Source organism: Chanos chanos, chromosome 8 (genome assembly GCF_902362185.1).
Source record: "Chanos chanos chromosome 8, fChaCha1.1, whole genome shotgun sequence".
Classification (NCBI taxonomy): Eukaryota; Metazoa; Chordata; class Actinopteri; order Gonorynchiformes; family Chanidae; genus Chanos; species Chanos chanos.
Window position 1 is genome coordinate 21,382,105 of NC_044502.1, and position 14,604 is coordinate 21,396,708.

The 14,604-nt window shown below is 41.1% G+C and overlaps 2 protein-coding genes across 2 annotated transcripts; one reads left to right on the forward strand and one right to left on the reverse strand.

Moving 5' to 3' along the window:
* The first annotated feature begins 4,292 nt into the window (after window positions 1-4,292).
* aldh3b1 (aldehyde dehydrogenase 3 family, member B1) lies at window positions 4,293-8,190 on the forward strand. Its single transcript, XM_030781142.1, has 9 exons — window positions 4,293-4,454; window positions 4,566-4,676; window positions 5,064-5,184; window positions 5,421-5,506; window positions 5,662-5,743; window positions 6,679-7,071; window positions 7,375-7,541; window positions 7,685-7,784; window positions 7,991-8,190. Exons 1-9 carry the CDS (start codon window positions 4,293-4,295, stop codon window positions 8,188-8,190), a joined length of 1,422 nt encoding a protein of 473 aa, XP_030637002.1.
* Window positions 8,191-9,322: 1,132 nt separating this feature from the next.
* On the reverse strand, window positions 9,323-14,391 carry clpp (caseinolytic mitochondrial matrix peptidase proteolytic subunit). The gene is made up of 7 exons (XM_030781144.1): window positions 14,333-14,391; window positions 13,750-13,851; window positions 13,498-13,569; window positions 13,309-13,405; window positions 10,877-11,064; window positions 10,450-10,555; window positions 9,323-10,143 (listed from the first exon to the last, which is right to left on the reverse strand). Exons 1-7 carry the CDS (start codon window positions 14,342-14,344, stop codon window positions 9,920-9,922), a joined length of 801 nt encoding a protein of 266 aa, XP_030637004.1. The 5' UTR covers window positions 14,345-14,391; the 3' UTR covers window positions 9,323-9,919.
* Window positions 14,392-14,604: the final 213 nt, after the last annotated feature.

The following is a 14,604-nucleotide window of genomic DNA, read 5'->3' on the forward strand; positions in this document are numbered from 1 at the left end:
ATTCCCCTTTGTATCTTTTCCTTTTTTCCCCACATTTTCTGTTACCAAACATTCTGCCATCTCAGCCATCTGTCCAACTGTTTCTTTTTGAAAAAAGAATTTCCCATATAGCTTGCTGTACTTCTCACCATAGCCCTCTTTGTACTTTTCTTCTTCAGTGTTTTTTTTTAATCTCTCTCCCAATTCAGCCATTTTTCTATGACTCATCTCCCTTTCTTTCCTCTCCCTTCTTTTCTTAACTCTGTGAATTTTCGTAGTCCATTGAACAGTCTTACTGTGGCCTATTGAATAACCGCTGTGTTCTGTCTCAAAATGTTCCAGTGCGCCCTTTTTTAATTCTGCATAAATAAATAACTACCCAAATGGTCTAAAATAGTGTTTTCAATATCCATTCCATACATACATATATCTTATAAGGGGCATGTCTTTGGGCACACACACACAAACATAATGAACATACATTCAGTGAAACATCTGTGACTGCTATGCATCCTCCCTAGTGACCCACTTGTACTCTGCAGAGAGTAACCATCTGATTGATTGGGATCTGCCACTCCCTCATGTTATTGACTATAATCTCAGTGTAATAATTATTTGAGAAAGAGTCTGTCAATGGACAGTTGTGTATAATTTTCCTCTCAGCCATGGCTACACAGACTCATAGATTTCTACACCATCATGTACGTATTAGATTTCTATAATTTTATATATGTGTACCAACATGTACAACAGAAATTGTTCCCACAAAAGATTGGGTTATAGCAGAACAGGCTTAAATGTCATTACTGCCCCAGTAGTGGTAAGAGGTGCATTTTTACTGATATTTACAACCACAGACTCATTTACAAAGTCTTTTTCTCATCTTTAATAAGGCTGGCACTGCATTTGGAGATATAGAGACATTCATACATAGCTACATTGTAGATATCCATATACAACAATAGAGAGTAGCTCTGTGTTAGACACATTTCAGTCATAATTATATTCTACGTCATTGTCAGATAAGAGTCCAATCATGGCTCCACAGGCTCTTTGAGGTGAGCAGGGAAATGAGAGACAGAAACAGGCCTGGGAAATGACAGTTTAATCAGTAACACAGAGATATTAAATATGTCACCACAGATTCACATTAGTTCATCACCATTATTTATTTCCACGGATATGTTTTCATTCTTTAAGACACAGTGAGTTCATCAGATAAACTAAAACAGTAAGGATGGAGGTAAAAGTGACATAATGTAGAATGTGTGGCAGAAAATCAAACATCTATCTCATATTTAGTACATCATGAAATTAATCTATGTTAAATAATTCACCCTACATATCTGTGATTATTGTTGGGGAAGTTACTCAAAAAAAGTAATGAATTATAAATTACCAATTACTGCTTTAAATTGCAATGGGATTACTTTTACCCCTTTGTTATGCCTTCTGAGAAGTAATTACACTACTCATCACTTTACTTTTGAGTTACTCTCTAAAACTACAAATTCAATTTACCACATACAAATACAAGGACAAACATCATAGTCCTTTCATTACTTCAGTTTCAATGCAATAACTTAGTGCAAAGTATGAGCACAGTTAAAGGCCATAGTTAAAAGCCAGTTAAAGGCCAGTTTAGATATTCAGCATGAAAAAACACTCTTTTGAAAAGGCATGTGTAATGCAAGAAAGGACATTTTAATAATCCAGTAACTGTAATGTGGTTAGTGAAATTTGAACTGTAGTGCTTTACGTCATTTTGGAGGAAAGTAATAATTACAAATAATTACTTTGTAACTCGTTACCCCAACACTGTTTGCGACATACAAATTATATTCACATATTTAGCTGACACATTTACAACAAATTTAAGTGTACAATTTAAATATAGATATATCAGATCAGTACATCAATCAACTGAGATGTGTGTGTGTGTGTGTGCGTGTGCGTGTGTGTGTGTGAGAGAGAGAGAGAGAGAGAGAGAGAGAGACGGTCTGCTGAACTGAGATAATCAAATTTTGCCGTTTTGCAGTTTATTTATGTTGAATGACTTTATCAGTTTCATGGCTGTGTACTTTTTTGTCCACTTCCATTTTTTTGAGGTTTCATCTCCTTTGCCCCAGTTATCTATTATCTGTTTTTAGTGTCATGTATTGAACGTGATAATCAGTTGTAAATGGATCATCTCAGATGCATGAAAAAAGCCTCAAATTAAAGCCAAACATCTGCACTTCATTCATCTCTGTATCGTTATGTCATTTCAAATGGACAGCGCTAGAAGACAGAGCCAAAACAACAAAAAACACACCACTGTCCAAAAACGTATGTCTTGCTGTATTTTGTGCTAATATCAGTACTGTGGGAGGTGTATGCCTTTTACATTCTTAAATTAAAGACAAAAAAACTACTCATGAACCACGTCTACTGTGTGTGTTTTTGTGTGTGTGCTGTCACATTATATAATGTGTCTCTCAGAGAGATGATCTTACCCCAGTTTCTCTAGTTCACAATGTGGATTCTCCCCAAACCATGGTAAAGATGTAAGCCAACAGAAGCACTTGCAAACAGCCCTAGTGCCCTGTCCTGTCACACTGCTGTAAGTTAAGGATATACATTTCAAAAGGAGAATGCATTCCTGGGCCACACAGTCAAATGTATGAGTCTGACATTTAGCTCTGTAGTTAGGCTGTTTGTGTAATCCTCTCCCCACTGTGGTGTAAGCTTGAAAAACATTCATCAATTGAGACACCTCACTGGAGAAACCCAAATGCTTAAACATCAATCAAATGAAAGGTACCCCTGTGTGTCAGTATGCCCCAGCATTCTGCTCATTTGACAGTTTGCTGCTTAGTGTAAATAGTTTGGAAATATATTATTATAATACTAATACTTCAATCTTAAAATTTCATTAAACTTTTTGACAATTGTTCAGATCCTGCTGCCCTCAGTGGAGACTGTTACATTTGTTTTTAAAATCTTTGAATCTTAACATGTACTTTGCTTTCGCATCACCAAACTAGGCGATTAAGGTCAGATTCTTAGCATCCCACTGAGGCAACTGAGGTATTACTTTTAGACCAAGGGCTGTGTACTTTCTGACATACCTCAAAAGTGGTCCACTGCTCGCTCCGTATGCGCTCGTTTTGGGTGACATGCTCATTGCTGGTACTGCGAATGATACTGTAGAGAAAAATGAGTTTATAAATGGTTCCAACTTTCAAGGCACGTGGATTCCTGTGGAGCAAATGGAATTACTGAACCGATGAGTAAACATATATAGTGTGTACTTGAGCCAACCTACCTGGCTAAACAGACAGTTACGGTTCCTCTGGAAGTTAAGAAAGCATGAGGTGTGTTCTAATAGTCTTCGCTGGTTAAAACCAGACAGCGAGTTTTTCTCGTCTTGACATGCCCCCCAGATGAAAACCTGACAAACCCGATTTTACAGAATCAAAACACCACACCCGGAACTACTTCATCTTCAGCTTGTATTTTTTCCCTCACATGTTGGAATGAAATCCACCGGACACGGGAGTCTCACGTAAATCTGAGTGATTTAGGACAATCAAGGTATCAGTGCAGCTTTTCCCTCATTATCTGTATATTTTAGGATAATTCTGTGTTGGTTCCAATATTGTCGTCTACTAAGAAATGTTTGCTTAGAAACAATTTATCGCAGTAACACTTAGAGCGAAGCATTCCAAATGTTTGCGTTCATTAATTTGCATGTGTTTGCTTGTACGGTTGTGTGATTAAAACAGAGTTTTTTTCGACAAAAATGTTGATTGAACACATTACTTTTTAATCTTATTTTTCATCTGCACTTCTGGTTTTTGTTTTTCATCTGCACTTCTCGTTTTTCTTTTTCGTTCACTCGTGCTGAGAACAGCAGGGTGCTCTGATGATTTGCCCTGCCATTCCCAAAGGGTGTGGCTTGGCAGTATTTGAGATTTGATTTTCCGTTCACTGACAGAAACTGTCATTTGTGTAAATGTTTTGGTGCTTACGGTAGCCCACTACCACGTAGTTGATTTGAGTTCAATTTGCATCATGGAGAAATCCACTTTGTTTGACAGATTGTTAAAGCCTGCTTACATTCTGACGCATTTGACAGTTCAGAACTCTCGCATCGTAATCAGCCATCATTCCCTGTCAATGTGATAATAACAGTGAGTGGTAATAACTGTATCATGAGTTTAGAGTGAAGCTGACATTGCTTATTCCAGGTCATCTGACTGTTTAGGGATTTTAGTCATTCTGTGTTGTGAGGTGACACATATGTGTTTCCTCTTTTCAGGTGTGTGTAGATGGAGACCCAAGAGCAGGTGATCAACAGACTTCGGAAATCTTTCCAATCGGGCGTTACTCTTCCCATGGAGTTCCGACTGGCCCAGCTGGAAGCTCTTCAAGATCTGCTCCAGGAGAATGAGCAGCAGATCTTGGATGCATTGCACAAAGACCTTGCCAAAGTACCACAAGTCTTTCTAGAAACTCCCCATAGATTCACATCACAAGTATATGATTAATCTTTTTAGTACTACTGTTGTCATGGTGATCTGTCTTGCTGTCATCCTCTGCAGCCCAGTTTTGAGGCAGTGCTGTCTGAGATAGACATGGTGGTCAATGACCTTTGTTACACCATTAGCAACCTACCCAAATGGATGCAGCCTGATCATGTGGCCAAGAATCTGGTAAGACTGCTGCAAGACACTGTGATTTTTTTCCCTTTTTTGTTTAGGTAGCAGTTTATGCCCTGGGTTTGAGTTTTAACTCAAACAAAGAAGTGTGAACTGCCCAAACTGCATTGTCATGACCATTGGACAATTCTCCCTGTGCCCAAGTTGGAGTTGTTCCAAGTGATAGCATGGAACAATGACACTGTTTCTCATTCTCATTCACTGCCTTCATTCATTCACTCGTTCTTTCACTGAAAGACTGTGTTCTGTGCATTGTTTTGCCAACTATCCAGTATGTCTTTATCTCTCTCTCTCTCTCTTTCTCTCTGGCTCACTTTCCCCACTACCATCCATCTGTCTCATTCTCTACCTCACCTTTCTACCCTCTTCCCCCAACTTTAGGCTACGAAGCTGGATGATTGTTTTGTGCGTAGAGAGCCCCTGGGGGTGGTTTTGATCATTGGAGCTTGGAATTATCCCCTACAACTCGTTTTGTTACCACTGGTTGGTGCTATAGCAGCAGGTACATTTCTGTTCTCTCAGAAACAGATGTTATTATACCTCATAAAGTATTGTATTTTGGTTTATTTGGTACTACAAATTATTGTTGTCTTTTAATTACATTTGAAGAAAAATGGAGTATTTAGATAATTTGACTAAATGGTTTTTTTCCTGTTGATGCTTGTCATCTCTTTATTTGTCTTTGCGTGTTGTTTATTTGAACCTCCATGAAATCGCCTAATGTTCGAATGGGATTAGGAAACTGTGCTATTCTGAAGCCGTCTGAGATTAGCCAGGCCACTGAGCAGCTTCTCTCTGAACTGGTACCCAAGTACCTGTCCCAGGTAACGCCAGTGAAATATCGATGAATGTCCTCCCTGTATCTCTCCTCCCAAATGGGGTTATGATCAAAACTTTCCACTCATTTTTTAAGTCTGTTTTTTTTTTTTTTGTTAATCTCTCTCTTTCAACTGCACTTTTAACTTTTCAACTGCTACAGGCCTGCTATGCTGTAACTTGTGGTGGAGCAGAAAATACAAAGAAATTGCTGGAGAACAGATTTGATCATATCTTTTACACAGGTACAAGTGAAGACATCCCTACCCTTACCTCATAGCCTTAAAGAACATGTTCCGTCTGAGTAACACATCATCCATAGGAATATGATATTTGCAGTGTCTACAATGTGTTTGTTATTGTCCATATATCTTTGCTGAGCATCTACAGACATTATTTTAGCCCTTACTTCAGTGTGTTTTTTCCAAGTCTTTCAAGATAAGCATTTTGGTAATGTTACTTTTATAATTATATGAGTTAGGCTATCTTATAAATATATAATTTGATTTGTGAGTAATGAAGCTAACTGATTACACCAAAAATAGGAGCTTTGATCAGCAAAGAATCTTGAAATACTCATAAAGAAATAGTTTCAAACAACTAATTTGTTCCAGTCGCCATCGACAATGAAAAGGAAATGGGGAGTCCGTTTAAATAATGTAAATATACCCAGGGACCCATCCACACCCCAGTGCCACCCCAAATATAAAATGGGCAACAGTTTCTATCCATTCTGTGTGATCAAATAGAAAAAGGCTGTGTTTGGAATGTTGTTTCTTTGGTCATCATAATGTATTTCATAAGAGAAAGATGGCATCGGCTTTTCTCCGCAGCAAAAAGTCATTGAGTTTGTTTGTGATTTGTGTTTGTCTATGGTCACATTTCACTTTCACCTTTGCAATAGCTGGACAAGCATAATTAAACTTCACTATTCATAATGACTAAAAGATTAAACTACTGAAATGGAATTTATTTGTGAAGAAGGCAATTTTCAGACAGTCCTTGAAGTCCCCTCCCAATTTATACCCACTATTGTGTTCTGCAGATGTCTATCTCATTGTCCACCACATTAAAGAGATAGACTTCACTCTTGTTCAGGTCACATTGTCTTGTTATACTTTATTTCCGTATGCTTATCCACCATTCCTCTCACCTTATACCCTCCCCTTCACCTGCTCAGGCTCCCAGAGGGTGGCACGTAACATCCTCCAGGCAGCAGCTGTGCACCTCACTCCTGTTACCCTGGAACTGGGGGGCAAGTGTCCCTGTCTGGTCTATGGACAGCTGGACATGAGGGCTGCAGGTAGAAGACTGGTATGGGCCAAGTTTTTCAATGCAGGCCAGAGCTGTGTGGCCCCAGATTACGTGCTCTGTACTCCTCAGACGCTCAAGGAGCTGCTCCCCGCCGTGCAGGAGGCCCTGGAGGCCTTCTATGGAGTGCAGCCCGAGAAAAGCCCAGATCTGGGCCGCATTGTGACGGACAGGCACTGGAGCAGACTGATGGAGATGCTGGCCAAATCCGAAGGGAAGGTGGAGATTGGAGGAGAGAGTAACAGAGAGGAGAAATACATTGGTGAGAGGCTGCATGAAGTCAGTAGGTGTAATGAGTTTAACAGCAGTAGTGCTGAGATTTAGTCTTATTCAACAAGTTCAGATTGTGAACATGTTTAGGTGTTGGTGGCAATTCAGCAGAATCAGAGTCAAAGCAGTGTTTAAGTTCCCTACCACTAAATGCTTATTGCATTGTGGCTTGCACAGTTTGGCTCAGGAGAGAAGGGATTGAGAACGCTAAGTTAGCCCCAGGACTAGTAGACTAATCTGAATTGACCAATGAAAACACAAGAGCCTATTTCTAATCTCTTTCTCCCTGCTCCAGCTCCTACAGTGGTGGTGAATGTTAAAGACTCGGATGTGTTGATGCAGGAAGAGATTTTTGGTCCCATCCTGCCCATTTTAACCATAGAGTCTCTAGAAGAAGCCATTAATTTTATCAACAACAGAGACAAACCACTGGCTCTTTACGTGTTTTCTGACGACACTCAGGTAGGATTAGGTACAAACCACTAGAGCACGGCATCTCTCACACTCTGTAAAGGCCAGACATGAAAAAGGCAAAAAAAAGCAGGTTCTGTAAGCTTGTCTGGCATTATGGTGGAGTGATATGACTGCTGTCTGTCTCTCTGTAGACTGTAACAACAGTGTTGGAGAGCACCAGCAGTGGGGGCTTCTGTTCGAATGATGGCATTGTGCATATGTGTCTCCCCGGCTTACCATTTGGAGGAGTAGGTGAGTGTGTCTTTGCTTGTGTGTTTCTATGACAGAGATTTCCAATCGTAGCTTCTGATCCAGGGTCAGTTTTGACTGTGTAGGTGTGTACCACTGTGCTAATCCATGCCTGACTTGTCTTTGCCTGTGTGTGTGTGTGTGTGTGTGTGTGTGTGTGTGTGTGTGTGTCCATGCGTGTGTGGACCTGTATGCGTGTGTGTGTTCAGGCGCTAGTGGCATGGGCAGTTATCATGGACGGTGGGGCTTTGAAACGTTTAGTCACAGGCGTGCCTGTATGCTGCGTGGCTGGGGACTGGAGCGGATCAACGTGCTACGCTACCCTCCTTACAAAGACAGCAACCTGGGTTGGCTGCGCTGGGCAACGATGGAGAAGAAAAAGACCTGGAGAGGATGCTCTGTGATGTGAGGTTGCATGTGTTTGTGTGTGTGTGTCAGAACTGGAAATTTCTAAGTGGAGCAGTTGGGAGTTTTTTTGGTCATATGAAGCAGACTCTTCATGGATCATTTTGATGTCTTTATAAACAAATCAGTCATTTGCTGTCTTGTCATGGTGCTCCAGTTGAATTGCGATAGCAGTTTAACAATAAAATGTCATTGTTTCAGGATGCATTTATTAGAAACTGACTATTCCTTGATTCTTCATGATTTCCTAAAATTTTGAGTTGTCTGAATTAGACATGGTTTACTGAAGCATTCAGCTGTGATTTGTCATGTCATGTTACTCAGTCATATTGATTCTTAGCCAAATGAATGGTGGACTTCCAATTCATTTATGTGCCAAAACCCCTTCATAACTTTGACCACTACTGATCTATGATGTTTACATCTGCTTTTTTTCTTTAATTTGTTTTGTGGAGTGGAAGTACACTTGATGGAAACAGACAACTTCAGCTCATGTTTTATTCAGGAGAGTTTGCAGTGTGCAGTCCCTGGAGAGGGATTCTAAGAATGAGATCAAATCTGAGTGATTTTTCTACTTTCAAAAGCAGTGTATCTCAGAAATCCTGTGAAACTTATGTAAAGACCTAAAAGGAGTTTTCCAGCACTTTAAACTACAGCGGCTCTCCACTAGAGGTCAACAAATCTGTGTTACTGTTTTTTAGGTTATGCATGTATTAAATTGTCAGTGTAGAGCCTTAACTACTGCATCTCAGAGCTGCTTAGGTATGATGGTGATAATAGTACTCTCTTGGTGTGCACCATATTTGCTTCATTTTGTAAATGATATTTTTTCTGACCTTACATTTTGTATCTCTGTCTCTCTCTCAGTAATCAAAGGCTTAATTAACATGTTTTCTCATGATTCAGAACTGTCAATCCAATTTCATTACAGTCTGTTATCGCTCCATAGTTTTAACACTCATGTATTGCAGTTTATTACAACTTGGCAATAAAAAGATTTTTGCTAAGGCGTCTTCCATCTCACGTAAGTGAAGAACTTCACACAATAGTTTTAAAGGACTCTACACAGAGGAGGGTCTTTTCTTTCAGACAGATATTAATTCTGCTTTCAAATTAAAGGCAAGTGGTAAGGAATGTACAAGTGGATAATGATTTATTTCATATTAATATTCAGAAAATGAGAATGCATTGCTTGGGGATCACTGAAACGGAGAGGTCACATGTGCAATACCAAGACAGAGCTGTTCTCTGCTGTCAAAACCAATGACTGAGCCAACAGCATCAATCACAGACTAACATTATCTGCGCTCAGTGTCACTTTACACAAGCTTTATGCTCGTCTTTTTCTCAATCAATTATACATTTTGTTCCAGATTAACAATGTTAAAACTAATTTCTATGGTTTACAAACATGACAGGATAAATCTACCCTCAGACTTCATTATAGTTGTGATCTTAGCTGCTGACTTATTGTTAACTATATATAAATGTAGAAACTGTCTGAGGGCCAGATGCAGGTCAGCAGCACGTTCTGTCTGATGCACCTGACGCCGACTGACACACACATCACACACACACAGGGCACCCAATGCCAACTGCAACACACATCTCACATACACAGGGCTCAGGGTGAGGTGAAGAGGGAGGCCCCTGGGACCTGCCTCACTGGTACTGGTTCTGTAAGAGGTCTGTAACAAGTAGTTTGGTGGGTTTTAGATCCCAGTGCTGGTTTTTCATGGTTCTGGTTTGTAGGAAGAGGGTGGACTGGTACCAGGCTGTCCCTGTTCGGAGGCCGACTCTGAGGTCGTGGAGGAACTTGCCGGAGTGGCTGGCTCCTTCTGCACCAGCTCGGGCTCGTCCTGACCGGCCTGCGGAGGGTGGACCAGGACCCGGTCGATGATACCGAAATCCTGTGCCTCCATGGGGCTCATGTAACGGTCCCGTTCCATCACACTCTCTGGAGCAAAGTACAAAGTCCAAAACCATGCCATTAGTGCCTCACCTCATCTAACATTACAATTTTATGCAACATTAAAACAACGATTGCAAATAATTGTGCTTAAAATGTGCTATGCACACTCATGCTGAATGGGGAAGATTCAGAATAATCTTCCCGTCATCCAACATGTGAGTCACACCAACAGGTTTTTCCGACATTTCCACACTGAGAACCAGTAGCTGGCGTGAAAGGAGCAGGAAAAACCAGCCCGCAATGGCATGTTCAGCAGCATGAGTCTGAAAAGGGCTTTCAACTGCAATTTACCAATAGTCTCCAGAGCTTGGCCTGTGTGTTTGGCATAGATGTTGTTAATCTGCCTCTTCAGTTTTAGGATCTCTTCAGCCTGGATGGCAATGTCAGTTGCCTGACCCTAAAACCACATCAGTGCGTGCACGTGCACGTACACACGTACACACACACACACACACACACACACACACACACACACACACACACACACACGTACGTACGTGTTAAGGGCCTGAGGAAAAGTGAAATCAACCATAAATCTCATTAGCAGTAGCTCTGTACTGCACAGTCCTCCAAATCAACAGCACTATTTGTTTCTCAGCTCTGTCTATATACACATTAATTATACAGTACAAAGTAAATGTGTGGGCCTGCAGTAAAGCTAGGAGAAGCCCTCTGTGAGCCTTTTCCCACGCCCTCTCTCTGGTTTGCCAAGTCTCACCCTGGCACCTCCAGAGGGCTGGTGCACCATGATGCGAGCATTGGGGAGTGAGTGCCTCATGCCCGCTGTGCCCGCAGCCAGCAGTAAGCTGCCCATGCTGGCAGCCTGGCCCACACACCAGGTGGAAATGGGATTCAGGATGTACTGCATAGTGTCATATATGGCCAGACCAGCAGTCACAACGCCGCCTGTGTTGCCGTAGAATAGAGAGAGAGAGAGAGAGAGAGAGAGAGAGAGAGAGAGAGAGAGAGAGCAATTAGATACTTTAACATGACAGAGATCATCTGATATCAAACAAGAGCTAACCTCAAGTGTTTAGCTAAACAGTGTGTCCATCTGCATATCAAACTCTGTCAGAAAAATCCCAGTTGACAGCCAGACTTCACAGAGATTAACAGGCTGCATACTGATCTCTCGTGTCACAGAATAACATTGTCCATAAGAAAACTGAACAAAACATTTCAAGGCATCTGTTTGTTTTTGTTTGTTTTTAAATTCACATGAATGAAGTGTTTACTGAAATAAAAATGAAAACAAAAATGAAATGAAGAACTACAACAGAAATGAATACCTGAAAACATAAAGAAAAATGTTCAAAGTCACATCCAGAGGAAGAATATTCATGAAGGAATAATCATCTTGAGCATTTTCACCTAATCGTGCACGTTTGTTAGAGAGACAGTCTTTGTGTTATAAAAAGACCATGTTTCATCTGTTTGTGCTCATACAAATATGCATATACATAGATACATGTATACATAAATATACATATTTATTTCCCCCAGGTCCAGTTATGTGGACCTAAGATTTGAAGGAAAACATGGACCAAACCGCAAATAAAAAGCAACAGGATGAAAATCAATGTCTGGAAGGAGAAAAAATGAACAGAGACTCAAATAAAAATATTGCCCCACATGGCAATCAGCATGTACTAAATTCTCAATGTCTTCTGATAGACCTGTGACATGTCAAATGGTACAAAATACTTTCATGTATTATGAGTCATCACCCCAGCGTGCAGAGGATCTGACACATCAGACTGAAAGTTACATACTTTCACTAGCTTATTTATTGTAGCGCTGCCTAGTGGCCAAGATCTGCAAAATTCTGCATGAGCTCAAATTTAAATTCAGATTCTGCATTTGCATCAGGTACTGACAATGCATATCAGGTATAGACTATGTGAATCAGGTACAGACTATGTGAATCAGGTACAGTTTATGTGAATCAAAGTCTGGTAACAACCACACAATGTGTTCATCAAGCCAAAAGTCATAACATACATACATACATACAAGTGCAAAATACAAAGAAGTTACATCCAGTGGCCAGTTTCTAATGCACACCACTCTGTTCATTAATAAATAAATACGTAACAAGTATGCCCCAACAGACAGAGTGGTGTTGTTCTGTAAATCAGGTAGATGAAGAATGCCTTAGAATAGTCCAAACAAGTGATCTAAATGACCAAGTCTGGCTCTGACCATCAGCGCTAAGCTTTAGCCATGCTGTTCCCAGTAACCCTTGCTGGGCCCATCACTGTAGAATCCATTGACCTTGGTCAATCAAAGGTTAATGACCTTGTTTGGCAGTGTGTTTAAACCCTCTCCTGGTTTTCAGGATGCACATTTTTTTTGTTTTCCCAGCGGTGACATGCCCATTTAACTCATAAACCTATTACTAACCCCATAACAAGCTGAATCATGTCTCCCAGTACAGGACCTGAGCAAAAACATGTAAGGTCAGTACAAGGAGGATGCCCTTATAAGAAATCACTGCCCTCACGATGGGAACAGATAATCCTCAGAGTCCACTGGCATTGGCTCCATCTCACTGCTAACACTCCTGATTCAGCACATCTGCACACAGGAGGCTGGTGTGTTAAATTAGGGCTGTATTGGATACTCCCATGCTACCTTAACTTTCATGCTTAACTCCACATGTTAGTCTGCCCTAACCTAGCCATGCCAACAACTTCCACACCAACACAAAGCTCCATCAAGTGTTTGGTTTCTGCTGGAGAGGTACCCTTCACACCAGCACCAAAAGCCACCTTTCCATATTACATCTGAGCTTAAACCAATCACCCAAATGACCGCTGACACTAGTGCCGCGACTCTCCTCTCTCTACCGCTCATTACCGGGCTCCTTATAAAGCAGAAAAAACACCTTATCCACTCTTTAGGGTATTTATGTCTTCACATTGTCAGATTTCTGTAACTGTTCCTGGATCACTTAACATTCTTTATTCTACACCATGTCAGCCCTTCACCTCAGTCCTGGGCTTTTTCAAAGGCACCTAAACAGCCAGGTCAACCTTTAATGACACTCACGCTGGACCAGACCTTGAAGCCTGAAACAGGGACTTGTTGTGGTTGTTACTTTTCATGTGTTTATGACAAAACTAATGGCACCCCCACCCCACTTCTCACCTGGGCTATTTATGTACATGTGAATGGGTTTGTTGTTACTCTCTGACTGTAGGAAAAGCAGCTGTGCAATGACCAAACTGGCAACAGAGTCATCAATCTGAAAAGAGACACAAACATTCAGGATTAGAAACACAGTTGGACATATCAGGCACTGAAATTGATGTGTAGGATTCTTGTGGAAAGACTTACTGGTCCCATTACACAGATGATCCTCTCCCTCAGTAGCCTAGAGTAAATGTCATAGGCACGTTCTCCTCTCCCCTGAAAACAGAGCACAGCAGAGCCAAAAACACATCAGGCCAGACAAAGCTGATCATTTTTGAGTGAGAAGAAGTGAAATGCCAGGGGTTTTAACTGGGTCTGTGTCCCAAAAATGGCTTTCCGTACGCTCCCTTCAGTTCATAGTTGTCTGCTTAGTCTGCTTTGAAGACTAACGCTTACCGTCTGCTCCACTACAATGGGTATGAGAGGACTTCTCCATGGCGCACTGACGTGAATGCACCGACTGTCCCTCAGAGCCGACAAACCACACTGCAAGACCTTCTGGAAGAGATTAAGAGAGAGAGAGACCCATAATTGCGGAGGAAAGGTCGGATAGATTGGTGGATAGACTAATGGACGGAGGGAGAGAGAGAGAAAGAGATGGTAATATAGACCAGTCATGACAACTGATCAAAGTTCGTGTGCATGTTCATACTGCACTTGACTGTTTCCTACAAAAAAAATGACCTCTTATGTAAAGTATCCAGATTTTCCTGCCAAGTAATACACTGATGACGAATTTCGACACATGCAAATCGCCTTGTCTCTACTTATCAGTGGATATTAAACCAAACGGAGCAATCCTGCTCGCAAAAAAGTCGTTACACAAGTTCAGGTTTCATCAGCGACAAGTACAAGACTATTAGCTATCCAAAACGTGACAACATCCCAAACCAACATAATCTGACAAGGTACTTTAATCTGATCGGGTATGTAAGTGCACAAAACCTATGTACAATACAGAATTTTTCACAGCACTTACTCGTATCAGCATTATTCAGGCAATGAAATGCAATCCCCTCCACACGACCCCTATTCTCCCGGAAGTTATTCTCCCTTCACATTTGACCTCTAATAGAAAAAAAAAAAACAGGAACGCCCGCCACAGGTTCGCCAATAAGAATTTTGTGACCGCTGAGGTTTTCGGTCGCTCAGACATCTGGGAAAATTCTTGTCAGAATAAAAGCCTGACTGACACGTTCATCGGGCATTTTGATGGCGCTCCCTAGCGACTGTAACCAAAGTAGTATATTA

Bases quoted from the DNA above. Each gene is read 5' to 3' on its own strand.
- aldh3b1 (XM_030781142.1), top strand. From the start codon at position 4,293: ATGGAGACCCAAGAGCAGGTGATCAACAGACTTCGGAAATCTTTCCAA. The intron at 5,185-5,420 runs GTACATTTCTGT...GAATGGGATTAG, and splicing joins GGTTGGTGCTATAGCAGCAG to GAAACTGTGCTATTCTGAAG. The intron at 5,507-5,661 runs GTAACGCCAGTG...CAACTGCTACAG, and splicing joins TACCCAAGTACCTGTCCCAG to GCCTGCTATGCTGTAACTTG.
- clpp (XM_030781144.1), bottom strand. The intron at 13,570-13,749 runs GTAAGCGTTAGT...CTCTGTTTTCAG, and splicing joins CCATTGTAGTGGAGCAGACG to GGGAGAGGAGAACGTGCCTA. The intron at 13,406-13,497 runs GTAAGTCTTTCC...GTCTCTTTTCAG, and splicing joins TCATCTGTGTAATGGGACCA to ATTGATGACTCTGTTGCCAG.